The sequence below is a fragment of the Oryx dammah genome, unplaced genomic scaffold, assembly GCF_014754425.2.
Source record: "Oryx dammah isolate SB20612 unplaced genomic scaffold, SCBI_Odam_1.1 HiC_scaffold_2, whole genome shotgun sequence".
Lineage (NCBI taxonomy): Eukaryota > Metazoa > Chordata > Mammalia > Artiodactyla > Bovidae > Oryx > Oryx dammah.
Genome location: NW_024070186.1, coordinates 4,982,055 through 4,999,389, shown reverse-complemented (window position 1 = coordinate 4,999,389; position 17,335 = coordinate 4,982,055). Strand labels below are relative to the sequence as shown.

Below are 17,335 nucleotides of genomic sequence, written 5' to 3'. Positions count from 1 at the left end.
TTGGAGCACTTGATCTGTTTCTGAAAATAGGGCTCTGGTTAAATAAATCATAGCACAGTCACGTGGTGCATGGATTATTATCCATTCGAATGATGAATTTATGTCCAGAGTTTACTTCAAAGTAATCCAAAGGAGGGTGGGCTGTCATATATCAAGTGTAAAGAAGAACAGAGATGAGCTGGGACTTGATCATTGTTGAACTTGGGTAAAGAGGACGTGGGGGTTCCCTAAGCTATCTGTTCTGCTTTTCTGTGTACTTGCAATGTTCCATAGCGTTTTTCTTTAAAAAAGACAGTTTAGTGGTTAGCATTCAGTGCTTTCACCGTCAGAGCCCAGGTTCAATCCCTGGTCAGGGAACTAAAATCCCACAAGCCAAATGGCACGGCCAAACAAAAAAGACACAGAAAATGCTCCACAGTGGACCCACAACATTATCTTGGTTTTCTTCTTTGGGTTTCCCCCTTATTTTCCAGTTTCCTATAACAAGTTTGTGCCCAGTGTAACGGGGAGATAAATTTTGCTAAAAGGTTTTTACAAACCCCAGGGGGTCATCAATCATGTCCTGAGGGGTGAGCACCCCCAGGTTCCTTCCAGAAGAGCCTTACCACAGGAACTCGTGGGGAGCTGGGCCCGTACACAGACTCCCCGTAGGAAGGGTTATTCACATTCATGGGGGGTCCACAAAGACATCTTCCTGGGGGCCCAGGAAATCCTCTTTCCCCCTTGGGTCCCATTACAAGTTGTCCTAGAAAGCAACAAACCGCTGTTACCAGAGCAAAGGAAAAGAAAACAGCCCAGGGAGGCGTCAGCAAGTTTCACGACAGAAAGAAGCCTGATGTCCAGTGTTTCAGAGAGGTCTAGAGGAGACAGAGAGGCACTTTGGTCCAAGCTGTGGGTCCCCTAAACACGCTGAGTGCGGCAGCACCTTTGCCAACCCTGCTCCTCCCTTCCCTCTCTCTACAGTTCAGAGACTGGACATTCTTCTCCCCAGACCCCCTTGCCCCTGGAGGTGACCATGTGCCTCAGTGACGGCCAATGCCAGGTTTCTGGTGGGAGAAGGGTGGGCTTCTGGGAAAGTCTCTCCTGCCAAGGGAGAAGCAGGGCTGGATGGGGACATAGCTTCCTCCTTCTTGCCTGGAAGACAGACATGATGGCTGGTGCTGCAGCAGCTATGCTGCAACCCTGAAGTAAAATAAGCCAGCATACAGGGAAAGCAAGGGCCCTGTGGGACCTGGGCCCTGAGAGTGACACCTAGAGACTGAACCAAAGCCAGCCACTGTCTGCCCCTGGACTTCTTTGCTGTAGGAGGAAAACAATCTTCCTTTATGTTTGTGTGCTACGTTTCTTCAGTCGTGTCCAACTCTTTGCGACCCTTTGGACTGTAGCCCCCCAGGCTCCTCTGTCCATGAGATTCTCCAGGCAAGATTACTGAAGTGGGTTTCCATGTCCTCCTCCAGGGAACTTTCTCCACGCACGGATGGAACCTGCGTCTCTTATGTCTCCTGCACTGACTGGTGGGTTCTTTGCCACTAGCACCGCCTAAGAACTTCTTACTGATGAGCATGTTACTGGCTGATAACTTTCATTTTTTTTAATTCATTTTATTTTGTTATTATATATAGGGACTTTACAAAGCAAACTCTGAATGTTGGTTTCCTTGATTTCTTCTAGAAGAAAATGGGATGTTTGAAAATGCTCAGCCTATTTTTTTCTTCCCTGATTCTGAGAAGAGTGTCTGAAAAAAGATACGATGGGAAAATTCACTCTCTCCAAGGTGGGAGACCTGCCAGGGCTGGTAATTCTCACCTTGACTTGTAAAGGCCCTGATGCCCAGACCACACTCCAGGCTAATTCCATCAGGACTGCTGAGAAGGGAACTCAGGCAGCTGCGCCTTTCAACGTGCCGCCGGGCTTGGGAAATGGTCTTCGCACAAACCTCCTACAGACTGTCCTCCTCTCCAGCCTCCATCCCCGCTTCACCAGGCACCTCCTTGCTCTCTCCTGACCCGGGTTCAGGAAAGCCTTCCTGAACCCTCCTGCTCTGTCCTGCTCACACTGAGGACAGTTCTGTGGTTCCCCACGCTCTGTCTTACTGACACATGTCTCTGTGATTCTATTCCCCGTGAGATCATCAGGCCAGCTGCGTCTCCTGGAGGAGGGGACGCTCACCTCCACGAGGGCAGGCGGATGCCTGTTTTCACTCACCGGGGCGTGGCACCCAGCAGGGGACACAGTGCACGTTTGATGATTCGGATGAGCGAACCCAGACGAACTAAGCTCTTTGGAAACTAGGTCCCACTCTAGTTGGTGGAAAAATGCCAGAGCCAGGGCCATCCAACAGGAAAAGATGGGCACTGAACACAGAAATGAGTAGATACCCCTCCTTCTGGGAAGTTAAGCAGGGGCTTGGAGATGAGCCAGCCGTTGGTTTCAGGTTGGACAGCTGTGCCCAGGGCAGTCAGCAACTGGGGACACAGTCTGCAGATCCCATGAGGGTGCAGAGAACATGACCCCGGGGGGAGAGGTCGGGGTCAGAACCCCGCATAGGCAGCTGCAGCGGCAGGAGGAGGGCCCCGTGGGGCCGCCCACACCCTGAGACTTCCTGAGCCGGTGGACAGGTCGGAATGCTGTCAGCCTTCAGTGAAAGGAGGCCCGCCAGCATCTTACACCAAGTTATGGTCATTCGTCCTAACAAGAAATACAGACACAGTCCGGGAGGAATGCCGGTCTCATGTTCGGAGAGAGACTCCACAAGCTCAGGAGTGTTCTGGGGAGTTTGCACCTGGGCCAGCTGAGATGGGAGTGCCCTGTAACCAAGGATGGGAGAGCGTCATGGGGGCCACCTTCCAGCTGCCTGTGCCATCCCAGCTTTTCCTCCAGAACCATGGAGTCTGTCCCATCAATCCAGGGTGAGATTTGAATTCATGTCCACTTAACACTAGGAGACACATGTCCAAGAATTACTGATGCGTGCAGGAAGCTGGCAATTCCCAGGTACCACGCTGATTCACTTATGCCCTGTCTGGGGCAGGAAGGACTCCGCCAAATCTGTAATTTGGTTATTGCAAATTACATCTTCAAGGCCTTTTGCTGCTGTTCCCTCCTCCGGCCCCCAGCCCCTCTTTCTTGGTTACCTTGGGTCGTGACAAGCTCCCGCCTCCTCCCGCTCCCCAGCACCATCCTGCCCCCTTGGCACTGGGCACCACCAACAGAGGTGGCCTCGAGACAGGTCAACAGGATGTGGCGGGGAGCCTGCTTCCTGCCCCCTCCCCGCCACTTCCTCCCAGCTGTCCAAGGGCATCCATTACATATGCCCGATTCTTGCCAGGCTGCCCCGAAGGGCACAGCCGCCTGAACTCCCCAGCCTCAGCCTCTTGGAACTTGTTTAGCAAGCAGCCTCTTCGTCTCCTGGCATCCAGAGGACCAGCTCTGCCTCTCTGCCTAAGGGGCCTCCCATCCCTACTGGCTGCTGCTGTGGTGCGAGCAAGTCCCAGAGGGGAATCTGGAGAAGGCAGAGGAGTCCCGGGCCGTCCCATCACCCCCATCCCGCTCTGTCCCTGCAGAGGCTGCACAGCTGTGCAGGAGGGTCTCGGGACCGGGGGTCACAGGCGGACTTTCAGACCAGGAGTGGCCACCAGTCCGCTCGGTGACTTTGGGGGATCTCTGAGGCTTGAAGTTCTCATCTACAAAGGGAGGGTGGGATCAGACCAGGGGAGGTTAACCTGGGGCCCTCAGAGCGTGAGAATATCCCAAGATGAATTCGGGACAAGGCGTCTGGAGCTCTGGGTGTAGGTAGACACATGTTTTTTTCCCGAGAGTGGAACTTTATCAGGCTCTCAAAGGTAGTCTCAGAAATCAGTTTGGAGGCCTGTCCCAACTCCTGATGATGACCCAACTGGTCCCGTGCACAGGGAAGGTGTCTTCTAAAGGCCCCCTCTCCTACTGTCCCCAGCCCCCACCCCCCAACCCCCAAAAGACGCGTTTCCAAAGAGCAGGATTCTTGCCCCATTTTCTTCAGTCCTCTCGCTCTGGGAGGTTCCACAGAGGGAACGTGACTCAAAGGAAGGCACAGGGGAGGGACATCAGTCAAACAGCCTGCCTGCCTCCTGCTTGGCTGCTGTGCAATGATCCAGGGGGCCAGCCTGACAGCTAAAGGGGCCCAGGTGTGTAAGCGCCGACAGGCGGGTGCAGATGGGGATGCCACTCTGACTCAGCCAGGACCCTGCCTTGACAAGGAGACACACGTGCAGGAAGCAGTCACCAGTGCGGGGCCGGTGCAGTCACAGCGGGGGACCGCGGCCCAAGGGAAGGAGACGGCCCGTCAGGGTCCAGGGAGGGTGCAGCAGAGAGAGCTTGGAGGGAGGGGAGGAGGTGGTGGGGCGGACCGGGGGCTGACAGGAACGCTGCTTCAGGCCAGGTGCGCCCACAGGCCTGCAGGAATATGCTCCCGCTCAACCAGGAGCAGCGTCCTCCAGAGGACAGAGGATGGTGTAGGGCAGGGGGCAGCGAATGGGGCAACGCCATGGCGGGCTGACAGAGAAGGTGCTGGAGAGCCAAGGAGAGAGTACAGGGCTACACTGGCCCTGCGACAGGGAGGGGCTGCTGTCCGCCAGGGGCTGACAATCCGGCCGCCAAGGCAGCGGCTGAGGGTCTCCAAGCCCTGCCCTTCTCCCCCGCCAACCCCAGGCCTGACGGGGAAACGGGATTCAAGTCAGATACACCGTGAGACCACTGAGGTCTCCATTTGCGGAGGATGCCACCCAACCACAGGCCCCCTGGCGATTCCTTAGTTTTGTAAGCTCTTAAATACCCCAGGAGCCAGACATCCTGGAATGTGAAGTCAAGTGGGCCTTAGAAAGCATCACTACGAACAAAGCTAGTGGAGGTGATGGAATTCCAGTGACCTGTTTCAAATCCTGAAAGATGATGCTGTGAAAGTGCTGCACTCAATATGCCAGCACATTTGGAAAACTCAGCAGTGGCCACAGGACTGGAAAAGGTCAGTTTTCATTCCAATCCCAAAGAAAGGCAATGCCAAAGAATGGTCAAACTACTGCACAATTGCACTCATCTCACACGCTAGTAAAGTAATGCTCAAAATTCTCCAAGCCAGGCTTCAGCAATACATGAACCGTGAACTCCCTGATGTTCAAGCTGGTTTTAGAAAAGGCAGAGGAACCAGAGATCAAATTGCCAACATCCACTGGATCATGGAAAAAGCAAGAGAGTTCCAGAAAAACATCTATTTCTGTTTTATTGACTATACCAAAGCCTTTGGCTGAGTGGATCACAATAAACTGTGGAAAATTCTGAGAGAGATGGGAATACCAGACCACCTGACTTGCCTCTTGAGAAATCTGTATGCAGGTCAGGAAGCAACAGTTAGAACTGTACATGGAACAACAGACTGGTTCCAAATAGGAAAAGGAGTACGTCAAGGCTGTATATTGTCACCCTGCTTATTTAACTTCTATGCAGAGTACATCATGAGAAACACCGGACTGGAAGAAACACAAGCTGGAATCAAGATTGCAGGGAGAAATATCAATAACCTCAGATATGCAGATGACACCACCCTTATGGCAGAAAGTGAAGAGGAGCTAAAAAGCCTCTGGATGAAAGTGAAAGAGGAGAATGAAAAAGTTGGCTTAAAACTCAACATTCAGAAAACGAAGATCATGACATCTGGTCCCATCACTTCATGGGAAAGAGATGGGGAAACAGTGGAAACAGTGTCAGACTTTATTTTTTGGGGCTCCAAAATCACTGCAGATGGTGACTGCAGCCATGAAATTAAAAGACGCTTACTCCTTGGAAGAAAAGTTATGACCAACCTAGATAGCACATTCAAAAGCAGAGACATTACTTTGCCGACTAAGGTCCGTCTAGTCAAGGCTATGATTTTTCCAGTGGTCATGTGTGGATGTGAGAGTTGGACTGTGAAGAAGGCTGAGTGCCGAAGAATTGATGCTTTTAAACTGTGGTGTTGGAGAAGACTCTTGAGAGTCCCTTGGACTGCAAGGAGATCCAACCAGTCCATTCTGAAGGAGATCAGCCCTGGGATTTCTTTGGAAGGAATGATGCTAAAGCTGAAACTCCAATACTTTGGCCACCTCATGAGAAGAGTTGACTCATTGGGAAAGACTCTGATGCTGGGAGGGATTGGGGGCAGGAGGAGAAGGGGACGACAGAGGATGAGATGGCTGGATGGTATCACTGACTCAATGAATGTGAATCTGAGTGAACTCTGGGAGTTGGTGATGGACAGGGAGGCCTGGCGTGCTGCAATTCATGGGGTTGCAAAGAGTCGGACACGACTGAGCGACTGAACTGAACTGAAATACCCCGGGAAGAAGAGGTAGCAAGAATACACAGAAGAACTATACAAAAAAGATCTTCATGACCGAGATAACCACAATGGTCTGATCACTCACCTAGAGCCAGACATCCTGGAATGTGAAGGCAAGTGGGCCTTAGAAAGTATCACTATGAACGAAGCTAGTGGAGGTGATGGAATTCCTGTTGAGCTATTTCAAATCCTGAAAGATGATGCTGTGAAAGTGCTGCACTCAATATGCCAGCAAATTTGGAAAACTCAGCAGTGGCCACAGGACTATTCCAGTCCCAAAGAAAGGCAATGCCAAAGAATGCTCAAACTACCACACAATTGCACTCATCTTACATGCTAATAAAGTAATGCTCAAAATTCTCCAAGCCAGGCTTCAGCAATACGTGAACAGTGAACCTCCTGATGTTCAAGCTGGATTTAGAAAAGGCAGAGGAATCAGAGATCAAATTGCCAACATCCGCTGGATCATCAAAAAAGCAAGAGAGTTCCAGAAAAACATCTATTTTTGCTTCATTGACCATGCCAAAGCCTTTGACTGTGTAGACCACAACAAACTCTGGAAAATTCTGAAAAAAGATGGGAATACCAGACCACCTGACCTGCCTCTTGAGAAATCTGTATGCAGGTCAGGAAGCAACAGATAGAACCGGACATGGAACAACAGACTGGTTCCAAAGAAGGAAAGGAGTACGACAAGGCTATATATCGTCATCCTGCTTATTTAACTTATATGCAGAGTACGCTGGGCTGGACTGAGTGACTGAACTGAACTGAACCGAACTGAAATACCCCAGGGGCCAAAAGCATCCCTTCCAAAGGCAAAACCTGGGCTTCAGACCATGCTGTCAGTCTCTGGGGTTGGCAGCCCAGGGTCGTGGGCTCGAGGGAAGCATCCTGCCTCAGAACCAAGGAGGGTGTCAGAACCGAGGAGGGAGAGGACTGACGGGAAGAACTTCCATCCGGATCATCCAGTCGTCTCAGGGAGACAGTCTGGGCAGGGACACGGTCCAAGCTGCTGCTTGGCCAGATGCCCTAACAGACAGAAATGGGTGCCGCAGGATGTTGTAGTGACTGATACTTGACCTTCCGTTATTTTCTCCTTCCCGATTTCAGGGGGGTGGCAAGACTGTGCTTTCTTGCCCTTGGTGAGAAACAGGTCATATTAGAAGACGTTTGTGTTCTGCTCTCAAAAGAGGGCAGCGTTGTATGAGGACCAAGAGGAGGAAGGGGCTGGAGGTAGAAGAGGAGAAATCACCCCAGACATGGGAGGACAGGGACCCCAAAGCCCAGAAATAAGGAGACCCCTAATCTCAGGAGGAATGGCTGTGGGGTGCTCCTGGGAAAACTGACCTTTGAAAACCAGGATTCCCAGGTTTGGGGATAGTCTGACACCCATGCCTGGTATGAAGATAGTGGTCACCCCTCTGACCACGTGGCCTCGGGCAACTGGTTTCAGAGGTGAATGGGGCCAGTCAAGGGCCGGAAGGACCTGCAGTGATATCCTTTCACCCTAACCCCCCAGGATCTCTGCCCCACTGCTCTGTGACAGCTGAAGCAGTGGAGAGAAACCCATTAACATGCAAGACTGACTTTTCCCAGCATCCTAGCTGGTTGCCGTCTCAGGGCCAGTTTTCATTTGGTTTCAAGGATCTAACAGAATGACATTTCTTGACCATCCCATGGTGTGGTTGTAAATATTTTCCCATAAACACAGTGGGGAATAGCGCACTTTGGAATTTTTAAATACCTTCATTTTCTTAAGAATTAGAATAAAATTTGTGGTTCCTTTTGCATAACTGAAAACAATGGATCTTGCATGGTCAGTAAACAGTTTTCATCTACATAAACACAGCACCTAGAGATGCTATGTTAATAGAGAGGATGTGTTGTGTACAAATCAAATAAAAGGCTTAGCTCCTCAAATCAAACAAAGTAAAACAGGGCAGCAGTGTACCTATGGCCTCTTCAAGGGAGACTTTCATTTCTTTGTAATAATTTCTTTCCATATTCATTGAAAATCTGTAAGGACTCTGTCATAATGCTGCGTAAGATAGGAAAATTTGCCATGTCATCTTTCCTCTGAATTGCTTGGATCCATGAGATGTTCTATAAAGAGGTGTTCGCTGTTGAAGTACTAGCTGGTTATTTTTCACTTCATGTATAAATGACATCACCAATGTGATTTTTTTTTTCTTTTTCTCTCCTCTATTTGTTCTCCAAAATGCTAAGTCAAAACCATAATAGTGTTTATCTCCCTTGTGTAAAACTCGAATAAGCCAAATGGTGGATAAATTAGAAGTGTATTGAATTGCCGCAGGCATTTCAAGTCCGGCCTCTGCTGGACCCCCTGTGGGAGGCTAGACAGAGGGCGACACTGTGGACCAGGTGAAGCAGTGAAGTTCTTACCTGCGGAGGGGGGACCTGGGGGGCCTGGGAGACCTGGACGGCCAGGTGGACCAGAAGGCCCAGGTTTCCCCGGGGGGCCTGTCACGCCGCTATCTCCTTTCTGCCCCTGATGGAGAAAAAGGCAGAGCCCGTTATAAGAGCAGGGCATTGCAGACTTTCTTCCCCAGTCAGCTCTCCATTGGCAACCAGCTTGTACTTTGGAGCAAGTGCTGGAGGAGGAATGCACTCCTGGAGGTCACCAAGCTCATAAAAAGCTCAGGGCAGGCAACATTTGAGACAGTGTTGGGTGCAAGTTTATAGATACCCAATTTTTTTATATTGGGGTCTAGTTGATTTACCATATTGTGTTCGTTTCCGTGGTATATCATAGTGATTTAATGGTTTTTTAAAAAAAGATTATATTCCATTATAGGCCATCATAGAATATTGAGTAGAGGTCCCTGCGCTGTACACTACATCCTTGCTGCTTATCTGGTTTATGTATAACAGTGTGGGTGTGTTAATCTGGCCCTCTCCCATCCATCTCCCCCTGGACCCTAAGTCTGCTTTCTACAGGCATCACACGTGGCGTGTGACTGCAGATGGGGACGATCCAGCCCACCCCCTCTCTGGCAGGTGCTCCTTCCGCCACTCATCAGACCATTTCTGTTTTATCACAAGAGCTCTTCCCACCCTGTGGTCCCTTGTGCTTTCAGGATAAAGACACAGCCCCTTCCTTCAGCCTCCAGAGCCATGCACGGCTGGACTTTCTAGGCTCATCCCAGCCTTTTGACATTGCTGGTCTTCAAGAGCACACGCCTTTTATTTGGCTTCTCAAGACTCTTCTCTCTCCCCCAAACTGCTCTCCCCTCCCTTCTGCCTAGATAACACCCTCCCATCCTTCCACTCCCAGCGAAAACACCATTGAGGCTTCCCTGACCTCTCCTGGCCCAGTCAGTTCTCCCCGGCACAGGCCCTCTGCCTTCACGGCCTTCACCCCTGACCAGAGCTACAGTTGGTCTGTGGTCATTTCATCCATGTCCCTTCAGGAGACAGAAGCTCCCCGCAGGCTGGAATCTGTCTTGCTCACCTCCCTTCCCCAGATCAAGTGGGGGAGGAGGAGAAGCTGAACACAGAGTGGATGTGGCTTTTTGGCTCTAGGTCAGGAAATCTGGCTTGTCATCTGGTCCATGAGACCCTGGGTAACTCAGGCATTGCTCTGTGCCCCAGTTTTCTCATCTGTGAAAGGCGGCCAGGCAATATACACCTGCATAGGCTTGTCACGAGGCTGGCAAAGATCTCAGAGGTGAAAACGTGGTTTGCACAGAACCAAGGGCTTCATGGGCCAAGCTGATTATCATAGCAGCTGGCTTGGTTTCGTCTTTGCCCCACAGTGAGAAAAGTCCTGATTCATAAAGAGACGTGTACCTGTATCTTTCCACGTGGGATGCACTCTTTGCTGTCTGCTCTTGGAAGGTTAAGAGCACACATCTCCCCAGGGGGTTCCCTTAGGAAAGACCCCAGAAACCAAGGCTGGCACACCTGCAGAGCTGCCCCCGAGCCATTGGCTGACTGTCCCTGCCTGGGCCCCGACCACAACGCTGACTGGAGCCGGACAGCTTTGGACGGGTCCCCTTCACACAGGTGTGCCGGGGCTGCCTTGCCCACCTGCTGAAATGTAAATCTTTCCAAGCCTGGGGGGCAGGCCAGCCGAGCACGCCTTTCAACCACCATGTGACATGTGACCTGCCACCTTGCCCATGTGGCCCTGGGGGCTCTCTTGGCAGTGTGCATGGAGTTCTCAAATCCTTCATGTGGGATGGCGAGGTCAGAGTTTGTCTCCAACTCCATCCTAAGGGAGGGAGTCTTAAGCCTTGCCCGAGCCTTAGCAGTCTGCGAGGCCACTAAGGGGGGTTCCCCTTGCAGATGACACAGGAGGTCACACCGTCTTAATATAGCCGCAGCGAAGGCTCATTTATCTAACAGCCACATCGGCTGGCTCTGAGCACAGGAAGTGACCCAGCTCGAAGAAGCCGGAAGCGCTCCTTGTCCTGACCTCAGCGGTAACAGAATATTCTCCTTATCGGTCATCTGCTTGGATCAGCCTCGCCTCTGTGAGCAGGACACACTGAGCAGTGCTTTCCAGGAAAACGCTCCTCGTTCCGTTGGTGCACAAAGTCTGGGGGTTCCCATCCAGGAGGCCGCCGTGTCTCTGGGACGGAAGCCGTGTGTGATACACTCATGTGGTTTTCCTGGGCCTGCCCAAGGTCAGCCTGGAAGCAGGAGGCTGAGGGGAAGCTGCGGCATGGAGAGACTGGTCTCAGGTCGCCAGCTCCTGTCCCTGTTGGGGAGCTGGCTTGGCTGGGGGGTCCCGGGTGGTCATGCCGCTTCCCTGGCCCCCGGTTTCCGGGTGACTACATGCAAGAGAATTGGCTTGGTGGGCTCTTCAGTCCTTTTGGATCTGAATTTCATACACCTGGAGCCACTTCTGGATTTCTGATTCCGGGATCTGGGTTGTTTAACCTCCAGAGACTCAGCACCATGGCTCAACAAACACCCTGTGTATAAGACTCTATTAGGCAAATAATTCATGACAAAAAGAAACCATCACATCCATCCCCCAAGGCCAACCAGGCAGGCTGGGGTCGAAGTGGCACTCAGGTGTCTATAAAGTCTTGAAGGAAGATGAGTCCATATTCCTAACTGAGCTCCCAGATGTGGTTCTGGTATCGTCTTTAAGATGGCTCCAACACAATCATTCTCAACAGGGTCAAGAAATAGACTTCTTGGCTTCTGCTCTGACCAGGACCAGACAAACACTATCCAAGGAAAGACGCAGATGACGGAAGCCAAGCGGCTTCTCAAATCCCAAGCATAGCACATTCTGGATGGAACACGGCCATAGGGGAGAAAATGCTTTCTTTTTAAAAAGGATTTTTCCCTTGTCTTTCTTTTTCTGAGCCTAGATTTTAGGAAACTGTTATCTGTGGCCTCATGGCAAAGCCACGGCCATGCTACCCATGGTAAAGCTTTAGAAATTGACCTGGAACCGTGTGACTTCAAGAGGCACCATGGATGGGCTTCCCTGGTGGCTCGGAGGTACTCAGGGGGGCACAAGTGTGATGTCTGGTCCAGGAAGATCCCCTATGCCGCCAGACAAGCAAGCCCATGTGCCACAGCTTCTGAGCCCGTGCACCAAAACTACTGAAGCCTGCATGCCTAAAGCTCTGCAATAGGATAAACCACTGCCACGAGAAGCCCGCACACACTGTAACAGACAGCTCTCACCACAGCTGGAGAGAGCCTGCACACAGCCACAAAGACCCAGCGCAACCAAAACAAACAAAAGTCATCGTGGAAGCTGATTCATCAGGTCAGACTCTCTGTCATTCCTAAGGTTACTTTGAAAAGACTGTGGTTCTGAGTTCTGGTGCACAGGAGACTCATGTGGACCTTTGGAAGCAACAACTCACCCTGAAGCCTCGGTTGTATATCAGAGTCTTTGGGAGGTAAGGGCTTGGTGGGGAGGAGGAGAGACACACGTGGAAGACTACCGCTGCACCCGGGGGAGGGCATCTGTATTGAATCAGCCCCCAGGCAATTCCAATGTAAGCTAGAGTCTGAGAACCACGGATCTAGCCTAAGGAAAGAATGGGAACGTGCCCCCGCGTGTTCACTCCTCAGCATTATCCATAATCTGGTTAGGCTTCTCTTGTCCGAGCAATCCCTCATTTACTAAAATTTGATGCAGAGATTTTAAAAGATATGTTTTAAAATACTTAAAGAATGAAGTAACAAGTGAAAATGCATATGTTGTGATTTTTAATTAAAATTTAGGATAAATATAAATGTATATTGGTCATAAAAGGAAAAATGGCTAGAGATTCCACAGGAAGGAAGACTACCAATGTGGTAACAGGGTTATGCCTGGACGTTAGGTGCTTAGATGACCTCCTTCCTAGTTTTCTGAACTTTCCGTTTTCCACGATGCTCATATATTACATGTATAATGGGAAAGGAGGTAAAAAGCCAACAGAGTGGAGCCAAAAGAGTAAGGGACACGTGTCTCATTCAAAGGGGTGAGGTTTTCCGAGGCCCTGGGGACGGCTCACCATCACATGGTTTTGACCCAAGAGCATGCTGACCAGGGGAAGGAAAACGTTCCCTAAGCCCTGGATAGTGGCCATAAAGAGGGTCATTTACAAATGGGGGTCCTGAGGGAGGAGAAATGCCCTGCTGTTGAGACCTAGAAGGCCCTTGAACAGCCAGAAATATCTGGGCTGGTTTCAGAAGTCCATCTGTGTCTGGGACACTGAGGCAAAAAGCAGGTTTTTGTGGGGTCAGTGGTCTTGGTGGAGACAGACCTGTTCTTGTGAACTGGAGACCCACTCCTAGCTTCAGCACTGGACACAGCTAATTTTGAGCATTCCACCCCATCCCCCTCAAACTCAGCTCACCTAGGGAGCCCAGGTGCCCTGCCCCCCAGCCCAGAGGGTGCTGGAGACCAGACTGTGTGCCCAGAAAGTCCCTAACGCACTCTGCCCCCCACCCCCCACCCCAGATCCGGTTAGCCCTGGGATCCATACCTGCTTGCCTCGTTTCCCTGGTCTGCCTGTGGGCCCCCGGTGGCCGGCAAGCCCAGGCTCGCCCTTCGGCCCCATTTCTCCCTGGAAAGAAGAAAGAGAAGCAAGAGAGGGGTGGGGCTCGAGGCTCTGGCAGAGCTCCAGGTCAATCCGCCCCCTGCACGGGCCATCTCCTCCGTCACTCTATTCTAGGCAGGCTGCTTCAGGAGGTTGGGGGAGCGATAGGGGATAGGGTCGTGTGAGAGGGAAAGAGGTTCTTCGAGGAAGAGGAAGGGAAGGAGCAGGTTACCCAGGTGGGGGTATCATCTGAGAGACTCGGAGGCTGGGCAGCACACCGTTTGGTTCCCAAGTACCTGGCCCCCAAGCAGCCAGAGTGGGAGGTACCTGCGTTTGAGTCCCCTGTGTCTGTGCCTGGGACACGGTCGGGGAAAATGCTCTTTCTTAGTTGAAACTTTATGTTGTGTTTTTAGCATAAATTCAAATATCTGGGGTTTTTGAGTAATCGGACACAGTTCTGACGGCTGTCATCTTTGGGAAGCTTCGGCCACGTTAGCTGCATCCCCGTGCTATATGTGCTTAGTCGCTCAGTCATGGCCGACTCTGTGTGACCACATGGACTGTAGCCCACCAGGCTCCTCTCTACATGGGATTCTCCAGCCAAGAATACTGGGATGGGTAGCCCCTAACCCTAACCCTAATCCCACGCCAATACTTTGGCCACCTGATGCTAAAAACTGACTCATTGGAAAAGACCCTGATGCCGGGAAAGATTGAAGGCGAGAAGAGAAGGGGACGACAGAGGATGAGATGGTTGGATGGCATCACCGACTCAATGGACACGAGTCTGGGTACAGTCTGGTAGTCGGTGATGGACAGGGAGGCCTGGCGTGCTGCCGTCCATGGGGTCGCAGAGTTGGACACGACTGAGCGACTGAACTGAACTGAACTGAACTGAGCCATTGCGTTTCCCAATATACATTCCTATTCTTCAGCAAAAATCTGGTTGGCATTCCACCTCACTTCCATTTGATTCGGAGAGAAACACTTTGTGGGACAGATGTTCCAGACACGTGTTCAGATTCTTAATACAATTATTATAAACGGCATGGAAAGCAACCTAAGCCATGTGTGTGTGCCAAGTCGCATCAGTCATGTCCAATTCTGTGTGACCCCATGGACTGTAGCCCACCAGGCTCCCCTGTCCATAGTTCTCCAGGCAAGAACAGTGGAGTGGGTAGCTGTTCCCTTCTCCTGAATGTAAGCCATATTCCCAATTAAAAAGCAAATGCACCAACTGCAGAATTCGAGAGTTTAGGGTCAGCCTTTTGTAAAACTGGTCTCTGCATCTCAGGCCATCCCCATCCTTCCCTGTGTTCTTCTAGGATTCCAGGCCCACCTGTGGCTTCTTTGGCTCATGAACCCACAGGGCAGCCTTCTTACCCCCAGGAAACTCTGCACACCCCAGAAGGTACCACACAAACTAAGTTTCGCACCAGCAGCCATGAAAATTTCTGCTCGGCAGCAGCCAGTGCCTGAGAAGAGCTTCCCTAACCACTTAGACGATGGTAAACACCCAGACAACTTCTCCCAGGGACGCCAGAGGAGGTACAACACAATGGAAAATTCCAGGGAACACCAGTTCACAGTGAGGATCAAGCATAGAGCTCTGAAATTACCTGCTGGTTCAGCCAGTGTAATGAATCTGTCAAGCTACCAACATCCTGCTTCACCAAGAACTGTCCTTAAACCTATGATTTCTTTCCCATCCGTCATGCTCTTCAGCCTGCTTGGATAGGGTGGATTCTCTGCGACTATGGAGATGTTTGCACAATTTTCTTTGGCTGTTTAGAGGAGGCTGAGAGATGCCTTGCTTGTCTGGGAGAAAACAGTAGCATAAATAGCATAATTTTTTGGAAAAGATTGTCTGAAGGAAGTGTGGTCCTTCTCCTCACCAGTTGGAAGCAGCCAGTAATATCTTGATTTAATTTCTCTCTGAAGACCTAATTATGGTCATCACATTACCTCTGTCTTAAACAGGCTGCATGGGAGGGAGGGAGAACTCTCTATGGAAAGTCTAGCAAATGGAACAGAAAGCAGAGATGCTGTCATATTTAATTTTACAGCAGTGTATTGCTCTCTGATACACAGAATGAAAACCTAGACTAAGTATTTTAAAATAAAATTGTTTTTCTCTGTAACATTCCCTTTCATTTGCTTATATAATTAATCTCTTTTCAACCCAACACTCTATGTAGGTAGCAGAAACAGAGCTTTTGACAGCTTTGGGCAGTGATAAATGATAATAATTTCAGATGACTGAAATAATTTAAATACAATCTACCAGTGGGAGAAAGATATAATTTGTTCTTTCAAACATGGAAAATAAAATTTTAAGCTGAACTTGAAAACAATTTAGAATTCTAAGAAAGCATCCCACTTGCCTGTTGGAAGAATATCATGCCCTGAGGCTTAGGCAAAAATAAGTTTCCAATGTTAATGCCTTAACAACATGCCAAGGACCCACCATTGCAATGGTGATTGTCCTAAGTGGTCGTTTAAGCACCCTTTCTCTTTATTGTCTGACACTCCCCTCACCTTCACACCTGAGTTCTTTTCCCCAGACCCTAACCTTAAATATAAGTTAAAAAAAAGCTGTCAGTCAGTTGCCACTTTCACAGTTTTTAATATTTCTGACACCACTCTGTTATTCAATGAATACTTTTTCTTTAAGTCAACCAAACAAACTCCTTTTTATTAAGCCTTGTCCTAGCAAGATATCCATGAAATCCTACTAAGGACTTAAATAAATATTACATTTAACTGTCAAATAAAAAACATGTTCGCTGTCTCCTGCTAAAACAACTCTGCATTCCTCTGGCAGTGCCTGTCCCCTTCTGAAGGAGTGCTGAGCTGGGTGCCATCAGAAGTGGCCTTGAACCCTCATCAGGGCCCCTGGCCGCTGCAGCTCCAGTCTGAGTCCTGGGGCCCAAAGCTTTCTGCTTTTGAACCGTCTGATAGGCCCCTGACAGACAGGAGACACAGAGAAGCCATCTCTCTTCTCAGGTAGGGAGTCCCTTCCTCCTCTGAGTCGGAGGGAGGTCTCACCAATACGTTTGGCAATTTGCTCCCCTTTCAAACAGGAACTTTCCACAAAGAAACTCACTTATTGGGCCTGATGGAAGAAAGGTGGACCTCTTTTTGCTGTGCTTGGAGGATCTAACTTGTTACTGAAGGCTATTTTTACTACTTCTGAGTACTTACTTTCTGCCCCAACATTCCAGGAAATCCTGGGAAACCCTGTGAAGAGAAAAACAAAACATAATGACTGCTTCTGAAATGATGGCTTCCCTGGTGGCTCAGAGGGTAAAGCGTCTGCCCGCAATGCGGGAGACCCGGGTTCGATCCCTGGATCCGGAAGATCTCCTGGAGAAGGAAATGGCAACCCACTCCCGTACTCTTGCCTGGAGAATCCCACGGACGGAGGAGCCTGGTAGGCTACGGTCCATGGGGTCGCAAAGAGTCGGACACGACTGAGCGACTTCACTTCTGAAATGATGCTTGAAAAGGCCAAGGAAGAACTCGGTCAGCCATTTTCAAGATAAGGCCGCAGCAGTCAGCCAACCAACCAGTCAGTCATCCAGCTAGTCAGGCATCCAGTCACTCAGTCATTCAGCCAGTCAGCCAGTCAGTCAGCCATTCAATCAATCAGACAAGAATTCATTCATTCAGCCAGTCAGCTAGCCAGTCATCCAGTCTGCCATTCCTTCATTCTTTCAGCCAGTCTGCCATTCATTCACTCAGCCAGCCAGCCAGTCAATCAGTCATTCAGTCAGTCAGCAGCCAGTCAGTCAGTCATTCAGTCAGTAAGCAGCCAGTGAGTCAGCCAGCCAGTCAGTCATTCAGTCAGTCAGCCAGCCAGTCAGTCAGTCAAGCATTCAGTAAGTAAGCAGCCAGCCAGTCAGTCAGTCAGAAGCCAGTTAGTCAGCCAGCCAGTCAGTCATTCAGTTAGTAAGCAGCC

The 17,335-nt window shown here is 50.3% G+C and overlaps 1 protein-coding gene across 2 annotated transcripts in view; it reads right to left on the bottom strand.

Moving 5' to 3' along the window:
- COLQ (collagen like tail subunit of asymmetric acetylcholinesterase) overlaps window positions 1-17,335 on the bottom strand; it is a 65,819-nt gene that overhangs the window by 6,391 nt on the left and 42,093 nt on the right. For both annotated transcript variants that reach the window (XM_040263727.1, XM_040263739.1), the window contains exons 10-13: window positions 16,579-16,614; window positions 13,321-13,401; window positions 8,756-8,861; window positions 606-745 (exon numbers count right to left, since the gene is read on the bottom strand). In XM_040263727.1, coding sequence (XP_040119661.1) covers window positions 606-745; window positions 8,756-8,861; window positions 13,321-13,401; window positions 16,579-16,614 — 363 coding nt within the window. The remainder of the gene's footprint in view (window positions 1-605; window positions 746-8,755; window positions 8,862-13,320; window positions 13,402-16,578; window positions 16,615-17,335) is intronic.